The sequence below is a fragment of the Engraulis encrasicolus genome, chromosome 6 (assembly GCF_034702125.1).
Source record: "Engraulis encrasicolus isolate BLACKSEA-1 chromosome 6, IST_EnEncr_1.0, whole genome shotgun sequence".
Classification (NCBI taxonomy): domain Eukaryota; kingdom Metazoa; phylum Chordata; class Actinopteri; order Clupeiformes; family Engraulidae; genus Engraulis; species Engraulis encrasicolus.
Window position 1 is genome coordinate 18,214,891 of NC_085862.1, and position 18,771 is coordinate 18,233,661.

An 18,771-nucleotide genomic window follows, 5' to 3' on the forward strand; every position below is an offset into this window, starting at 1 on the left:
CTTCAACTCTGCATATGCCCTCGAACAGGTATACACAAGTATACGCACACGAACACACACACATGCGCACACACACACACACACAGAGAGACACACACAGGTACAGGCTCCGCAGACAGCTCTGCATCAGTTAGCAGCAGTAGCAGCGGCGTCTTTAACTCTGCATACACCCTCCAACAGGTATAAACAACGACATGTGCACACACACACACACACACAGGTACTGGCGAATACTCAGGCCTACACGCATACACACACACACGAACATACATGTGTGCCCGCTTGCTTGTACAGATTAGACCTTGACCTATAAGGTTGTTGGGCCGTAACCACAAACACATGCGCAAACTTACTAGATGCTGCGAACTTGCATGTGTTTCCAGGAGAAGTCCCTGCCGGGTGTGGTGATGGCGCTGGTGTGTAATGTGTTTGAGATGCTCTACCAACTGGCTAACCTGGAGGAGCCGAGGTGAGACTTAATGGGTACCATGGGCTCATAGCGCAGACACTAGTAGAATAATTGAAATAGTACACGTAAAATAAAAAATGGAGGAAAATGCATTGGATTGCATAGACTACCCAGTATACTTGTAAACCACTCGTGCGTGGAGCATGGAGGGCCTTCATCACTGAATGTGTGTTTGTGTTGGTTTGAGAGTGTGTGTACAGAAACCAGGCTATTGCTGTGAATTGTAGATGATGTACATATAGCGCATACGGAGAGTTTCATTGTGTGCTTGTGTGTGCGTGTTCAGGATCACGTTGCGTGTGCGGAAGCTCCTGCTGCTGATCCCCACTGACCCAGAGGTGCAGGACGCCCTCGACAACTTCGTGCCAAAGGAGTCCAGTGTCTGGAGCCACCAGGTAACACACACACACACACACACACACACACACACACACACACACACACACACACACACACACACACACACACACACACACACACACACACACACACAGCTTTCAGGGCGACTGTTAAATATTTTAGAGTAGGGTACTACGAGGCTGCACATTTTCCGATATTTTTTAATATAATGTCACAGGTGCAGTCGTCAAAGTCTTTAGTTCATGCTGATAAGTCATGCTGTTAAATGGCGTGTATAAGTGCAGCTACATAACAGTTTTGAGTGATCCTGATTGGGCTTATTGCAGGGGAGGCAATCAAGAGGTGTAATTCTGTCTCGGCAGTGCGGTAGCCCTGCAGTCAGTCTGCTGATTAAGACATCAGCACCAGTCTTACCAGAGAGAGTAGAGAGAGAGAGTGGTTCCATTGGCCCATTGTTTCCGGGTTCTATTATTGCAAGGGGGAGGGGGGGGAAATCCCCCTTTAGGCAGACCTAGGCAGACCCAGAGCCATACAGAGGGGAGAGTCGGGCAATCTCCGCTGTGTGCTAAGGCCGACTTCCTCATTAGCAAAATTAGCTGTTTTAGCTTCTCAGTACTGCTCAGCGTTGCGAATGTTAGTTCCTAGTAGTGGGCGTAGCACACAGCAAATGCATTGCGATGCAATGCAGGGAATATGACAAGACTTGCTGTTCGTAGTAATAACTTCAGATAAACATCACAGATAGTAAAACTGTTGTAATTATCACCACCGAGACAGTTGATGGTTTACAAATTTGTGGTGATTACCTCGCAGTATAGTTCGTTAGTCCTTATTTTTGGCTGTTAATTCTTGGGTTGCTGCTGACGTCATAGTGCTGCCCCCTGGTGGTGATCTACCGCTGCTGGTGGACAACCTGGGCTTGGAGCCATTGAAACCCATTCAAAACTTCATTTTTTCGATCTGACACAGAATATTTTTAATTATACCTAAAGACACACCATTGGACTTGTTTAAAAGCTGAGAACCTCAGCTTTCCATAACTGAAAGCGGTATTTTCCTAGCATCTACCAATCCGAAGGTAGCCCACTTTAAGTGCGGAATTACTTTTCTAAAGATAGCGTTTTGTTTCCTTGGAAACGGACGCGGTTTATGTGTTACGCATACGCTATTTGACTCGGTTTTGCACTATTATGGATGAATTTCTAATCTTGACATGTTAATGGACAATCTATGCGAATTTCATAATGTGTTTTTATGTGATATGGGAGTAAATGTGTTTACATCCCGTCTGGGATTTGTTAAACTAGCTGGCCCGCTAGTTAGCTAGCAAGTGCTAGGTCTCTACACTACATCATGTGTCAAAAGTGGAAAGATTTGCCGACACTCAAGGCTGTGGATATAAACTGGTTCTGTGAATGTTCTCAGAATGTTTTGCTTTGACAAATTGCTGATATTATAGCATTACATCCAAATCCTGGTGTTTCTTTGTTTATGCTTGGGCCATTGAGACAGATCGATTCTAATATCTATTACCAGAGAGAGTTTATTTCTGCTATTACTTACTTGCTAGCTAACTAGCGAACTAGCTAACAAATCCCAGACGGGCGTACTGTTAACACATTTTACTCCCATGTTACATAAAAACGCATTTTGAAACTCGCACAGATTGTCCATTAGAATGTCAAGATTAGAAATTCATCCATAATAATGCAAACCCGAGTCAAATAGCGTATGCGTAACACATAAACCGCGTCCGTTTCCAAGGAAACAAAACGCTATCTTTAGAAAAGTAATTCTGCACTTAAAGTAGGCTACCTTCGGATTGGTAGATGCTAGGAAAATACCGTTTTCAGGTATGGAAAGCTGAGGTTCTCAGCTTTTAAACAAGACCCATGGTGTGTCTTAAGGTCTAATTAAAAAATATTCTGTCGAACATCGAACAAATGTACTTTTGAATGGGTTTCAATGGCTCCAAGCCAGGGTTGTCCACCATTTCAAATTCGCGCGCTCCAGTGAAGGGGCATTCTGACGTAACTGCAACCCAAGAATTTGGTGGTTCTATGTTGAGTCTATGGAAAGACAGCCGCTTTAGGAACAACCTAAGCTCGCTGAAAGGCGGGGCTGCCATTTAATTCCTGGTCCTCCAATCGCGTAACTCTCCCCTCTGTATGGCTCTGGGCAGACCTAAGGACTGTTCTATTCAATGCTAGGAGTATTATGACACGCCCCTTTAGGCAGACCGGAACCTGGTCATGTTAGGTGCCCATAGTAACCTATTACATTGGCATATCTCTATATACTTAAAGAATCTCTGGTCTTACCCCGCTGATCTACCGGTGTGTGTAATCAAAGTCTGAGAGGGCGTCAACAGTGAAAATAAGCTGTTATGCTGATTTTTTTTTATCAGGCTTTGAAATCGTGTTGTAATTCAGTAGCTGCATGGAGAGAATAGGTGTGTCAAATATTAATAGCAGTCAGGAGCTACATTGTAACCGGACTTGTTAACACGGTTATATTATATTATATTATATTATATGACCTTAGAAACATTTGTGGTATTTTTGTGTGTGCAAGTTTCTTCAATATCCTTGTGTGTGTGTGTGTGTGGTTGGTTCTCTAGCCTTGAGCAGAATCGTTTTATTTGGTATTGGAGACCAATTGATTTAATTAACCTGTTTGTTCTGTGTGTGTGTGTGCGTGTGTGTGTGTGTGTGTGTGTGTAGAAAACCTTGTTCACGCTGGGCTCGGGCTCGCAGGCCTCCAAGTCTCCGTCTCTGTCCAGCAAGCAGCAGCATCAGCAGAGCGCCGCCTCCATCCTCGAGTCCCTCTTCAGATCCTCCGCACCCGGCATGTCAACATTCAGGGTCCTGTACAACCTGGAGGTAAACACACACACACACACACACACACACACACACACACACACACACACACACACACACACACACACACACACACACACACACACACACACACACACACACACACACCTTCCTCCTCAGCACCCGGCATGTCAACATTCAGGGTCCTGTACAACCTGGAGGTAAACACACACACACACACACACACACACACACACACACACACACACACACACACACACACACACACACACACACACACACACACACACACACACAAACCTTCCTCCTCAGCACCCGGCATGCCAACATTCAGGGTCCTATACAACCTGGAGGTAAACACATACAAACACACACACACACACACACACACACACAGCATACACATGCACATACACATATCCAGACATGTCCCTGATGCCTTGTTTTGTTCAGGTGTTGAGTTCGAAGCTGATGCCAACGTCAGATGATGAGATGGCCAAGACCAGCGTCAAGTCGTTCTGTGAGAACTTCCTCAAGGCTGGTGGACTGAGGTACGCAACACACAGACGCACGCACACGCACACGCACACGCACAATACAATTTTACAGTGAAAAGTATCATCAATCACATTTTAATTCACCTCTCTTATGCAGTACCTTACCGCTTACCGTAAGATAACATAGTGTAAACGTATTGGTACTTGCACAAGACAAATATCTCAATATAGACAAGACAAAAGCTCATTTTACCCTGTGTTTACATTCATTACATTACATTACATTTGGTAGACGCTTTTATCCAAAGCGTCTTAGGAATGAGATTCATTGCATTCAGTACATTTATCTTATTGTAAACCAAGAATAGCCACTCGCAGACACACACCAGGTGTTCATGTAATTGGCCTCCATAAGTCATGAGGATGAATCTCTCTCTCTCTCTCTCTCTCTCTCTCTCTCTCTCTCTCTCTCTCTCTCTCTCTCTCTCTCTCTCTCTCTCTCTCTCTCTCTCTCTCTCTCTCCTTCTCCCTCTCCCTCTCCCTCTCCCTCTCCCTCTCGCTCTCGCTCTCGCTCTCTCGCAATCTCCCTCTCTCGCAATCTCTCTCTCTCTCTCTCTCTCTCTCTCTCTCTCTCTCTCTCTCTCTCTCTCTCTCTCTCTCTCTCTCTCTCTCTCTCTCTCTCTCTCCGCCTGTGCAGCCTGGTGGTGAATGTGATGCAGAGGGACTCCATCCCCTCCGAGGTGGACTATGAGACCAGGCAGGGGGTCTACTCCATATGCCTGCAGCTGGCCAGGTACAGTACAGTGCAATACGCGCAACTCAGCAACGCTGACAAAGCTTACACCGTTGGTTAAGACACGCACATGCATATGAAATAACTCCATATTTTTGTTTTTATAAGTGTTCATTATATGCTAAATGTTATGCTGTTTTGCGTGTGTGCTTATGTATTCCTTCACAGACCTCTATGTTTTCTTCCAGTAAGAGTCTGACCGGTGTTTATGGAAAGATGAAGTTGTGGTTGTGGTCGCCCCCTGCAGGTTCCTGCTGGTAGGGCAGACGATGCCGAGCATCCTGGACGAGGAGGTGACGCGCGACGGCCTGGACACGCTGTCGTCGCGGCCGTTCCGGAACGCGGGGCGGCAGGGCAGCCGTCAGCTCTCGCTGTGCGGCACGCCCGAGAAGTCCTCCTACCGCCAGATGAGCATGTCCGACCGCTCCTCCATACGCGTGGAGGAGATCATACCGGCCGCACGCGTCGCCATCCAGGTACGTACGCCACGCCTGGACCTCACAGCAGGGCCGGGCCCCCACACAGTACATACAATACCACGGGGATCTGATTCTGGGCCTCGGACAGCTGACCCCGTTGTCCCCCCCTGTCGGCTTCCCTAGGTAGGCAGGCCATGCCTGCCAGGACCTGACAATTGATTCAGGCCATTGCATAAAAATGAATCGTGCAATCCTAATTTGACATGCATGTGTACAAACGTGTCTTCTTATTTTACCTGTGGTTAGACAATGTAGGTGGGAGACTTGACCATGCACGTCTGTGTACTGTGGCCTGCTTCATGCGGCTGACCCGGGCTGCAGTTTAATTAATGAATTGATTTCATTAATAATTGTAATAGCAATAATAATACTTGTCTTCCTGTGTTCCTTCCCTATAACTAGACCATGGAGGTGGGGGACTTCACGTCCACAGTGGCCTGCTTTATGCGGTTGACCTGGGCTGCAGCGGCCGGTCGCCTGGACCTGGTGGGCAGCAGTCAGCCCATCAAGGAGAGCACCAACTCCCTCTTCCCTCTCGGGGTACGCAGCAGAGTCAGCAGCACAGGTGAGATGCACACACACACACACACATATACACACATATACACACACACACACACATACATATATACACACACACACACACACACACACACACACACACACACACACACACACACACATACACACATACACACATACATACATACATACATACATACATACATACATACATACATACATACATGCACACACACACACAGTTAGATTTGTTTATTTGGGAGGACCAATAATTATTGAGAAAGCAATACAGCGCCCCAAACAATGTTAAAGAAGCAATAATGTGTCTTTTACATAAATACCAAAATTATAGTGGTCTACATCCTCTTCAAGGAGTGGCATCTCCTTCTCCATATATGCAAATTGCCTATAACTGCAGAAAGTGAGCAATACTTAGCTAGCTGCTTTGCTTTTTTCTTATTTAGGCACACACACACACACACACACACACACACACACACACACACAGTCCACCAAGAAACGCACCGCTCCCTCTCGGTGTACACAGACAGGTCAGCAGCACAGAGACGCACATACAGTATATCACGAAAGTGAATACACCCCTCAGAGTTTTGCAGATTTTTGAGTATATCTTTTCATAGGAAAGCATTACAGAAATGTAACTTTGACACAATGATTAGTGACCTTTTAACAACATATTTAACCGCTTAAATTTCTTGTTCACTCAGAAAAAAACAAAATACAGCCATGAATGTTTGAACATGTACTCACAAAAGTGAGTACACCCCAGATTAAAATCCGGTAGAGAAGGGGCTACGTTGGCTCGAATCGTCTCGAAATGAAACAAAATGAAAAGGGATGACAAGGGAGGTCATCAGTGTGCGTTTCAATCTTTCTTTGCATTGAACTTTTAAATTTTGAGTCTGCATCTGGCTTAAATAGATTGGTGTGAGATTTGAATGCAATCCTATGGAGAATATCATGATCTGCTTCAGTAGTCACAGTGCATGTTGACATGCATGTTTCTTTTAGGTGTATTTCAGATTGCCAATGTTGACAGCATTCATGCATCCCCAAACCATGTCAGGCCCACTGCCATGCTTGGATAGTGAGAGGATACACCTTTTTTGTAAAACTCACTTGTTTACCACCACACATGCTTGACACCATCTAAAGCAAATTTGTTTATCTTGGTCTCAAGAGAGATGAACAGACCAAGGATATGGATCACTGGAACCATGTCGTGTGATCTGAAGAGACCAAGATAAACAAATTTGCCTTAGATGGTGTCAAGCATGTGTGGTGGTAAACAAGTGAGTTTTACAAAAATGGTGTATCCTCTCACTAGCCAAGCATGGTAGTGGGACTGACATGGTTTGGGGATGCATGAATGCTGTCAACATTGGCAATCTGAAATACACCTAAAAGAAACATGCATGTCAACATGCACTGTGACTACTGAAGCAGATCATGATATTCTCCATAGGATTGCATTCAAATCTCACACCAATCTATTTAAGCCAGATGCAGACTCAATATTTAAAAGTTCAATGCAAAGAAAGATTGAAACGCACACTGATGACCTCCCTTGTCATCCCTTTTCATTTCGAGTCGATTCGAGCAAACATAGCCCCTTCTCTACCGGATTTTAATCTGGGGTGTACTCACTTTTGTGAGTACATGTTCAAACATTAATGGCTGTATTTAGTTTTTTTTCTGAGTGAACAAGAAATTTAAGCGGTTAAATATGTTGTTAAAAGGTCACTAATCATTGTGTCAAAGTTACATTTCTGTAATGCTTTCCTATGAAATGATATACTCAAAAATCTGCAAAACTGTGAGGGGTGTATTCACTTTCGTGATATACTGTACACACGTGCTCACAGGGACATACTAAACAGATTCACACATGCACATGGGCGCACGTGCACAAACACACTTTCACAGGCACACGGTCACTTGCACACTGATATTTCACACTCAACAGCTGTGCAGAACACACACGCCTCATTCATCATGTTTTCTCAGTTCTTAACTGCACTCTAATTCATGGAATTGAATTGAAATTCCAGGGTCAATATCAGTTCAGCCGTTTGCACTGCTCTCTCTGTCTCTCTGTCTCTTTCTCTCTCTCTCTCTCTCTCTCTCTCTCTCTCTCTCTCTCTCTCTCTCTCTCTCTCTCTCTCTCCCTCTGTCTCTCTCTCTCTCTCTCTCTCTCTCTCTCTCTGTCTCTCTCTCTCTCTGTCTCCGCTCTGGTGTACTCAGTGACCCCTGGTAGAGTTCCAAGTGGTTGCTGCAGCAGTGTGGTTGTTGCGGTGCGGTGTGCAGATCGCTATGCTATGCTGCTGCTGGGGCTGCTGCCAGTACTAGACAGCAGAGGACACTGGTCACTCTCGGTGACACAGGGCTATTATGCCCGACAAAGGCAAAGTGCAGTAACTACCCCAACATTAAAACTGGGAAAATGCCTTCAAAGCCTTGGTATTAGGCTGGATATTGTAGTTGTTGAAAATTTAACATAGGCCTAGTGATGCTGCTAAAATGGGCCATTTTTACCATAAGGCTTAGTCACAAGATTAAAAAAAAAAGTGCAATGAAGACCATTTCCAGTCTAAACTGAAATTTGGGGCAGCCGTGGCCTAATGGTTAGGGAGTTGGACTGTAGATCACAGGGTTGCAGGGTCAAATCCCACCTTTACCCTTCTCCCTACACCTCCAGGCTCCATCCATGACTCATGGGGGGGCAGTGGCTTTCGATTGCCAAACATCTTGTAGGGGCCCCATTCTACGATATTTCGTGGACCCAACGCCTCTCACACATCTCCCAGCCCCCCCTGTCCCAATACCAGCGCTCCGCCCCTGGGCAGACCGTTATGCATTTCTGCTGTAGCTGAGCTGCTGACAGTACAAGACTGTGGAGGACAGCTCTTGGTCTCTCTGGGGGACACAGTGCTATATCTCTGCTTACGAGGCACTTAGGAAAGTTATTGTGTGACTATGCATTGTTCAAATATTTGACAATAAATGTGTTGAGGTATTTTGTGGCTGCAGATTGTTGTTTACAAATACTGATGGAGTGGTGGAGGGGCATCTTATGGGAGAGATTATGGCATCTTTGCCAATAAATGTTCTTTTTGATATCCTGTTGATGTATTTAAAGTACAGAAGCAGAATTGTCAACCACAAGAGAGCTATTATTGTGTGTGTGTGTGTGTGTGTGTGTGTGTGTGTGTGTGTGTGTGTGTGTGTGTGTGTGTGTGTGTGTGTGTGTGTGTGTGTGTGTGTGTGTGAGTGTGTGTGTGTGTGTGTGTGTGTGTGTGTGTGTGTGTGTGTGTGTGTGTGTGTGTGTGTGTGTGTGTGTACATTATTTCACATAAGTCTGTTGTCTTGTGCTCTCAGGCAGTAGCTGCAGTTCTAGCAGTGAAGCGGGGGTGACCACACTGCAGGAGGGCATCTGTGTCTGCTACAAGAGACTGACCTGTGTGTGTGTGTGTGTGTGCCTTGTCTTGTCCCCTCAGGCAGTAACTGCAGTTCGAGCAGCGAGGGCGAGGTGACCACTCTCCAGGCGGGCATCTGTGTCAAGCAGCTGTGTGTCTCCATCAAAGACACCATCATCGCCCGAGAAGCACTCTCACTACTCGTCACCTGCCTACAGCTACGCTCCCAGCAGCTCTGTAAGACACACACACACACACAGACACACACACACAGAGACACACACACACACAGACACACACACACACACACACACACACACACACACACACACACACACACAGATGCCCTCTCACTACTTGTCACCTGCCTACAGCTACGCTCCCAGCAGCTCTGTAAGACACACACACACACACACACACACACACACACACACACACACACACACACACACACACACACACACACACACACACACACACACACACACACAGAGGCCCTTTCACTACTCGTCACCTGTCTACAGCTATGCTCCCAACAGCTTTGTAACTCACACAGGCACACGCACACTCACACACTCACACACACACACACACACACACACACACACACACACACAGACACACACACACATCCCCATCTTACTATCATTGTGGTGCCCTCCCGTTGACTTCCATTCATATAGCTAAAGAATGCTAAACTGTGCCTATACCAAAACAATCCCTAACCATAACCCATCAGTGAGGTTTTTACACTTTTTTCACAAGGCCCATTGTGGGACTCACTCACAATAAATTCAAACAAATAAACTATAACCTAAGTATTTCTGCATTTCCTTACCAGGCTCTTTCTATAACCTGCCGAGCGTAACTGACTTCATCATAGACATCCTGTTGGGTTCGCCGAGTGGAGAGGTGAGGACCAGTGTCTACAATCTTGCATCTTTTACCGTCAAAGCCAATTATAACATAATCCTCTAATATCTAATAGGCCAGTGTGGGAAACCCATACTCAATATGTCATTGTAGCTTTGTATGTATTTGCAAGTAATCATGTGCATTTGCGATTATTTTTATTTGTTTGCAATTGTGTTATGTCATTATTTTTGCATATTTTATTGTGTGTGTGTGCATCTGTCTCACTGTGCGCCTCTCTGTGTATCTCTGTGCGTGTGTGTGTGTTTCCTTGCGCGTGTCAGATCCGGCGTGTGGCTTGTGACCAGCTGTACACGCTGAGCCAGACGGACGCCTCCGCTCACCCTGAGCTGCAGAAGCCCAACCTGTTCCTCCTGAAGGTGGTCCTCACCGCACAGCTGCCCCTGTGGTCCCCTACCAGCATCATGAGGGGCATTAACCAGAGGTACACACACACACACACACACACACACACACACACACACACACACACACACACACACACACACACACACACACACACACACACACACACACACACACACACACCAGAACTACACATATATGCACCACTCCCAACTGTTGACAGGTCCATAAGTGGTTGTGTGTCTTCTGTTCCTGTAGGTTGCTGTCTCAGTGCACTGAGTACTTCGACCTGCGCTGCCAACTGCTTGATGACCTCACCTGTAAGTCTGCCCATTCAATTCTGCAACACGTGAATCTTTTGGACTGTGTATGTGTGTGCTAGTGTGTTTACTGATCAATGTTTTGTGTGCGTTGTCAGCCACAGAGATGGATGTTAATGCATGTGTGTTGTGCAGCCACTGAGCTTGTGATGATTACATATACTAATCGTGTGTGTGTGTGTGTGTGTGTGTGTGTGTGTGTGTGTGTGTGTGTGTGTGTGTGTGTGTGTGTGTGTGTGTGTGTGTGTGTGTGTGTGTGTGTGTGTGTGTGTGTGTGTGTGTGTGTGTGTGTGTGTGTGTGTGTGTGTGTGTGTGTGTGTGTGTGTGTTCTGCAGCCACTGAGATGGAGCAGCTGGCTATCTCTCCGGCGGCCATGTTGGAGGATGAGATCAGCTGGCTGGATAACTTTGAGCCCACCTGGACGGCGGAGCTGGAGACCAGCGAGGCCGACAACATCCTCCTAGCAGGACACCTGAGGCTCATCAAGACACTGCTGTCACTCTGTGGCAACGAGAAGGAGCAGCTAGGTAGGACGGGTAGGCATGCGCGAACGCATACACACACACACACACACACACACACACACACACACACACGCACATACGAGGCAGATAACATAGGTAGGGGACAGACATACATACACACACGCATGCACACAAACACGAGGCAGATGGCATACTGCTAGCCGGCCATAACATGAAGGAAAAGCTAGGTACTGACACACACACACACACACACACACACACACACACACACACACACACACACACACACACACACACACACACACACACACACACACACACACACACACCTGAACCTCATCAAGTCTGATGTCATTATATGACAGTCTATGCGTTTACATGGGACACTTAAGTCCGATTTAACTCACTTTAAGTCTTAATTCCACTCTAAAAATATCATGTAAACACTTACCGAACAGGATTTAAGTTTATTCCGATTTAAACTTAAGTCCGATTAAAGTGGGTGGTTTAATCCTCTGTTAAATCCGTTTAAACACGTTCCTCTGTCATGTAACCTTTTTTTCGGAATTACAATAAATCTAGTCGTTCCACGCATGCTCGTTGACCACATGATGGCGCCAAGAGACTCTTGCCAGTGAGAAAAACATGGCGGCACTTAATGTTAATTTTCACATGAAAGTTTTGCTTAATTTAAAGTCCCTAAGCGACTATAAATGTTGGGGCTTCCATATATTGATGTAAAAGTGCCCCACGAAGTAATGAAGCACAACAAAGTTACTCCACATTACTATCTGACCACTCGTTTTTCTATGCTAACAGGGTAGCTAATGTAGCATTGTAAATGATCCAGGGAGAAAGGGGGAAATGTTGTGATTTCAGTCCGCCTGAGGCAACGATTTTCGTGGGGAAGATGACCTGCATCTCGGTGGCATTGGACCACGCCCCCGTGCCTTATTTGGCTCGCTCAGCACGTGCGTCCTCAGTCCAATCGCAATGCTTTATTTTCCCCAGACGTTTAATCGCATTTAAGTGAAAGTGCCATGTATACACATCGCAAAATAACTCTTAATCCGATCTATTTAAATCGCATTTATTAAATCGGACTTAAAAATATCATGTACACGTAGCCAATGAGAGAACAGCTAGATTAGAAGGGAGTAAGCAGACACGCACACACACTCGCATGCACACATATATACGAGGCTCCTCAAGACACTGCTCTTGATTCATTGCGAAGGAGTTAGTAAGGTGTTGTAAAAGTAAAAAGAGTGCTCAGGAATGATCCACCAATCAAAACACACAATGTTGTTGATCATTAACATGTCCAGAATACCTAATAACACAAGAACATACACGTGATTTTAAGTGGAAGTAGTTTAATGTAAATGTGTGTGTGATCCATGTGTCCTCCAGGCTCGTCTCTGATTCAGCAGCTGCTTGATGACTTCCTGTTCCCCGCCTCCAGAATCATCCTCAACAGCAACAACCCCTCCAGCTCACAACCCCCCAGCCATGACTTCCACCCCAAGTAAATAAAACACACACACACACACACACACACACACACACACACACACACACACACACACACACACACACACACACACACACACACACACACACACACACACACACACACCAATCCATCCAGCTCACAACCCCTCAGCCATGATTTCCACCCTAAGTAAATAACACACACACACACACACACACACACACACACACACACACACACACACACACACACACACACACACACACACACACACACACACACACACACACACACACACAATAAATAGTCCCACCTCAAGTAATTCACACACAGATGCACACAATTATGGTCCTGCATGATGTGAGTGAAGCTGCCAGGTCTTTGCTGCCAGTTGTGAGTGCAAAATTTGTTGTCCTGGTAGCTGGTCAACCCTGTGCGTGCGTGTGTGCTCAGCTCTCTCCCCTCCCCTCCCCCTACCAGGTGCAGTACTGTGAGTAGTCGTCTAGCGGCCTATGAGGTGCTGGTGATGCTGGCTGACTCCTCCCTCACTAACCTGCAGCTCATCGCCCGGGAACTGCTGTCCATGCACCACCAGCCAGACCCCTCGCTCACCAAGGAGTTCGACGTGAGATACACGCACGCACGCACGCACGCACGCACGCACGCACGCTCTCTCTCTCTCTCTCTCTCTCTCTCTCTCTCTCTCTCTCTCTCTCTCTCTCTCTCTCTCTCTGATTCTCTCTCTCTCTCTCTCTGATTCTCTCTCTCTCTCTGATTCTCTCTCTCTGATTCTCTCTCTCTGATTCTCTCTCTCTGATTCTATTTTTCTTTCTCTCCCCCTCACTTCATTGCTGTATCGCCTCTTCCCATCTGTTGTAAATGTTCTGCAAATTCTCATATGTCCGCGCGCGCTCTCTCTCTCTCTCTCTCTCTCTCTCTCTCTCTCTCTCTCTCTCTCTCTCTCTCTCTCTCTCTCTCTCTCTCTCTCTCTCTCTCTCTCTCTCTGATTCTCTCTCTCTGATTCTCTCTCTCTCTCTGATTCTATTTTTCTTTCTCTCCCCCTCACTTCATTGCTGTATCGCCTCTTCCCATCTGTTGTAAATGTTCTGCAAATTATCATATGTCCCTCAGAGTAATGATGGCGGGCTAGCTAATTGTTTCTCTCTCTCTCTCTCTCTCGCTCTCTCGCTCTCGCGCTCTCTCTCTCTCTCTCTCTCTCTCTCTCTCTCTCTCTCTCTCTCTCTCTCTCTCTCTCTCTCTCTCTCTCTCTCTCTCTCTCTCTCTCTCTCTCTCTCTCCCTCTCTCTGTGTCCTCAGTACCTGCCCCCTGTGGAGAGTCGTTCTGTGTCGGGCTTCGTGGGCCTGAAGAACGGAGGAGCCACCTGCTACATGAACGCCGTCTTCCAGCAGCTATACATGCAGCCAGGTCTGCCAGAGGTACGTACACACACACACACACACACACACACACACAAATAGTAGCAGCTATACATACAGCCAGGCCTGCCCAAAGCACACACACATACACACAAGTGTCCGGTCTATCCAAGGCACACATACACACAAAGCTCTGTGCCACACACAAACAAACAAGATGTGCTTCTTTTAGCAGTATTTACTCTCTCAGTACTCAACAGCATTGAGCTCTTAAAGATTAAGCGCTTAGCAAATGGAGGCTGTGTTGTTGTTTTTCTGCATTGCCCAGCAGATTTAGGTGGTTTCAAGGTGTCGGGCAGAATTGACCCACAAACTCTCAATTAAACCTTGCAGCAGCTGCAGTAGCTGCTTGATTTAGCACACACACATTCGCTGTTAGCAGCTTAGAGGAAAATATTTCACACGTAAAGTGTCCTTATCGCCTTGTAGCAGGTTCTACTAAAGCGATTACAGTGGAATTATGGCCATTTCTGGCTGGTGTTTCCTTGTCCCCTACCAGTATTGTGTGTGTGTGTGTGTGTGTGCGCGTGTGTGTGTGTGCGCGTGTGTGTGTGCGCGTGTGTGTGTGTGCGCGTGTGTGTGTGCGCGCACGTGTGCGCGTGCTTGCGCGTATGCGTGCCTGTGTGCTTGTGCTTGTGCGTGTGCGTGCGTGTGTGTGTGTATTTGGACTGGGCTCAATGAGCACCTTGGCAGTGGCACAGTCTGTCCAGTAGATGGTGACATAGACTGATGAAGCTGCCGAGGGAAAAGTGAAAGTGTGTAGGGATCTCATTAGGTACGATTGCTCACACTGATGTTTTGCAGCGGTACTAACATAAATCATGTGTGTACGTGTGTGTGTGTGTACAGGGCTTCTTGTCTATCGAGGACGAGGCTGAGAACCCAGATGAGAGTGTGTTCTGCCAGGTGCAGTCTCTATTCGGACACCTGATGGAGAGCAAGCTGCAGTACTACGTCCCAGAGAACTTCTGGAAGGTAAACTATACAGCAACATGGCGCCAATTTAACTATGAACCCACATCAAAAACACCATGTCATGATTACATTACACTTTTACATTACCGGTATATCACACTTAGCTGATGCTTCTATCCAAAGCGACTTGCTGTTATTTTCAGTACAGGGTATTGATTACAGTCCTAGAGTGAGGTTAGGTGCCTTGTTTAACCCATTGATGCCTGATGTTGCGTTGCGCAACATTGGCCCTGGCGCCTGGAGCTGCATTATGCAACATTCAGACTCAGAGATTTTAATAAAGTTGTCTCAAATCTCATGTTTGTTTGAGATAAATGAACACATTCTAATGAAAGATGAGGGTCTTAGCGTTTAAATGCAACTTAGTGCAAATTTTTGTGTGCTTCAGAAGCTGAGATATTTAGGTTTTTATAGGCCGAGGGCAGCTTTTCTTAAAAGGGCTCAGGCATTCAGCACCCTTTTTTTGCAGGTCCCTTAGGCGTCAATGGGTTAAGGGCACCTCAGCCATGGAGTGAGATAGGGAGTGGAACGGTGGGATTCGAACCTTCGACTAAAACCCAGCTCTTTAACCACTGCACCACAGCTACCCCATAATAAACGGTATACTTTATGTACCGAAAGATGTGAGATTATGCAATAAGTCAAGTAGCAATACTTAATTATTATGGCTATTTATATAAGCTGCATTCTTAAATATCTTAATCTGTGTGTAATGCTAGTAGTTTTTTAGATGTATGTCTGTGATATACCCCTTAATAAGGTGTGTTCGTGTGCGTGTGCGTGTAGATCTTTAAGATGTGGAATAGGGAGCTGTACGTGCGCGAGCAGCAGGATGCTTACGAGTTCTTCACTAGCCTGGTCGACCAACTGGATGAACACCTGAAGGTAACACACACACATACACACACACACACACACACACACACACACACACACACACACACACACACACACACACACACAGCACAGCATTTACTGGTTCACATACACATACACAGCACATTGACACACACAAAGTGAGGACACACATACCACCCCCTGGTGTCCTCTGTGGTTTGTTTGAGTTGCTTGCTCCCCCGTCCATCTGTGCAGAGTTATGACGGTCTGTTTATGCCCATGCTCAAATGATTTCAAAACAACACTTTAATTTTAGTTATTTGACATGGAGAGACGGTACTGTCTGTGGATTTCTAGTGAAAGATATTTGCTGCTATGTCAACCATGAAACTGAGAAAAATAGCCAAATAAATTCTTTCTTTCCTTTTTTTTCCCCCTCAGAAAATCGGGCGAGAGCAGATCTTCAAGAACACCTTCCAGGGAATCTTCTCCGACCAGAAGATATGCAAAGACTGCCCACACAGGTGAAAATGAAAGGGCATGGTAGAACATATTCCCTTTTTTACGTTTGTAATGCATTGGCTGGCAGACAATGGCTCGAGGGCTTAAATGCGTCTGTTGGTTTAATAAATAGATGAGATTACACATGGACGGTGTGTTTTCTTTTCTACCTTAAAACACACCGCCGTTCTCTTTGTGTGCAATTCTAGTTCCAAGCTATCAGTTCTTATTGAATCGTAGCTGCCCCCATTACATACTACATGCTAGCTTGAATGTGGAATTTGTGATGCCAGACTCAGAGAACCGCTGGAAGAACATTAGGCCACACCAATTTAATTTGTTGGTTCTCGGATTTTATCAGGAAAAAGTTGAAGTGAGAGGGCGAAAAAAAAAAAAAAAAAAATTAGTCGTGTGGTTATACCACCTGTATATCAGCCTCACATGGACCTCCAAAGGAAGGTGCAAGACAGGCAAACACCTGGACATGGAGAAGGACAGTGTAGAAGGGAATTAAGGCAGCCAAATAGACCAGGCACAAAATTAGCTCACAGGGCAATTATTATATTAATCTGGTTTGAATAAACTGAGATGATTCAACAGTTGAATAGTTGTTTTTCTTTTTTTAAAACTGCTATCCCACTCCACTAATTCCACTAAGAGCAATACTGTGTTTCACCGCTGCTACTGCTAACCCACAGGGGCTTCAACTTGCCATTGCATGTTTGTCTGTAAATGTTTGAATGTAACACGTTTCCTGATTCGCTAGTCGTAATCGGCATGTTGAAAGGAGTGGTTTTATTGGTTCTCTACGTCACATGACCTCCAACTACTAAAGAGACACCTCCCCGTTAATGAAAACATGCAGTCTTCGTTTTTTTTAGCGATTTCATTTTTTGGGGTATTGAAACTGATTTTTTTTTTTTTTTTCATTTTGATACAAAATACAAGAGGCGAATCCGAGAACCAACAAATTAAATTGGTGTGGCCTTAGAATGGTAAAACTCAATTTTACCTTTCTCCTGTCTTGTATGTATTAGGTATGAGCGGGAGGAGACCTTCATGGCGTTGAACCTGGGGGTGACGTCCTGCCAGAGCCTGGAGATCAGCCTGGACCAGTTCGTCAGGGGAGAGGTGCTGGAGGGAAGCAACGCATACTACTGCGAGAAGTGCAAGGAGAAGGTACAGTGAAGCACAAAACTGTCTTTGGTGTTTAGATTGCGTTTTTGTAAATTGGATTGCAATTCTGTTTTTGGTATTGGATGATTGAATGGCATGATACTAATGTGAGTACTAGGTGAAGGTATGAAAAAACAGAGAGAACACAGGAAGAGTACAATGTAAAATATCTGTGAAGCAAATCTGTATTTGGAATAAGTATATTCCATGTTTGGAATAGTTAATAATAAATCTGTGTTTGGAATTGTACTGCCTTTTTATGATGTATTGTTGTTGTTTATCAAATTGCAAACAGTATTAGGCTTGAAGCTCTACATTTTCTCTAACCTTATCGGATACTCAAGCTGTCTCACATACAAATGAGAAACAATTCCATTTCCAATGCCTCCTCAATGGAGGGCTGGTGTGCATGCATGTTTACATATTTAAATGTCACCACGGATTATTATTATGCGTGTGCCTCTCCATAGAGAACAACAGTGAAGCGTACGTGTATCAAGTCTCTGCCCAGTGTGCTTGTTATTCACCTCATGCGATTCGGCTTCGACTGGGAGAGCGGACGCTCCATCAAGTATGATGAGCAGATCAGGGTGAGACCAGAAGCGTACACACACACACACACACACACACACACACACACACCCACACACACCCCAAAATATTTGCCCTAGACGCAACATTCTGGGTCAGTATTGGTTTTTTTGCAATTACAACATATTCAAACTGGTAGTATCAAACATTTCATACACGATGCAATTGTGTTTTCTAAACTTGTCTGTCTCTCTACCCACCCCCCATCTCCCTCTCTCTCTCTCTCTCTTGCGCTCTCTCTCTCTCTCCATCCCTCCTCCCCCATCCCCCATCCCTC

The 18,771-nt window shown here is 45.6% G+C and overlaps 1 protein-coding gene across 6 annotated transcripts in view; it reads left to right on the plus strand.

Annotated features, from left to right (window-relative positions):
* Positions 1-18,771, plus strand: part of usp24 (ubiquitin specific peptidase 24) — a 90,077-nt gene that overhangs the window by 53,119 nt on the left and 18,187 nt on the right. For 2 of the 6 annotated variants that reach the window (XM_063200808.1, XM_063200813.1), the window contains 21 exons: positions 1-28; positions 384-469; positions 756-864; positions 3,553-3,711; positions 4,126-4,223; positions 4,867-4,962; positions 5,210-5,438; positions 5,844-6,006; positions 9,482-9,637; positions 10,242-10,312; positions 10,597-10,757; positions 10,937-10,998; positions 11,334-11,534; positions 12,897-13,011; positions 13,432-13,603; positions 14,295-14,414; positions 15,264-15,389; positions 16,176-16,274; positions 16,668-16,750; positions 17,765-17,906; positions 18,374-18,493. The exon at positions 1-28 is cut by the window's left edge and continues 146 nt beyond it. In XM_063200808.1, the coding sequence (XP_063056878.1) occupies positions 1-28; positions 384-469; positions 756-864; positions 3,553-3,711; positions 4,126-4,223; positions 4,867-4,962; positions 5,210-5,438; positions 5,844-6,006; positions 9,482-9,637; positions 10,242-10,312; positions 10,597-10,757; positions 10,937-10,998; positions 11,334-11,534; positions 12,897-13,011; positions 13,432-13,603; positions 14,295-14,414; positions 15,264-15,389; positions 16,176-16,274; positions 16,668-16,750; positions 17,765-17,906; positions 18,374-18,493 (2,596 nt within the window). The remainder of the gene's footprint in view (positions 29-383; positions 470-755; positions 865-3,552; positions 3,712-4,125; positions 4,224-4,866; positions 4,963-5,209; positions 5,439-5,843; positions 6,007-9,481; positions 9,638-10,241; positions 10,313-10,596; positions 10,758-10,936; positions 10,999-11,333; positions 11,535-12,896; positions 13,012-13,431; positions 13,604-14,294; positions 14,415-15,263; positions 15,390-16,175; positions 16,275-16,667; positions 16,751-17,764; positions 17,907-18,373; positions 18,494-18,771) is intronic. The other 4 variants (XM_063200811.1, XM_063200810.1, XM_063200812.1 and 1 more) reach the window with 4 other exon arrangements.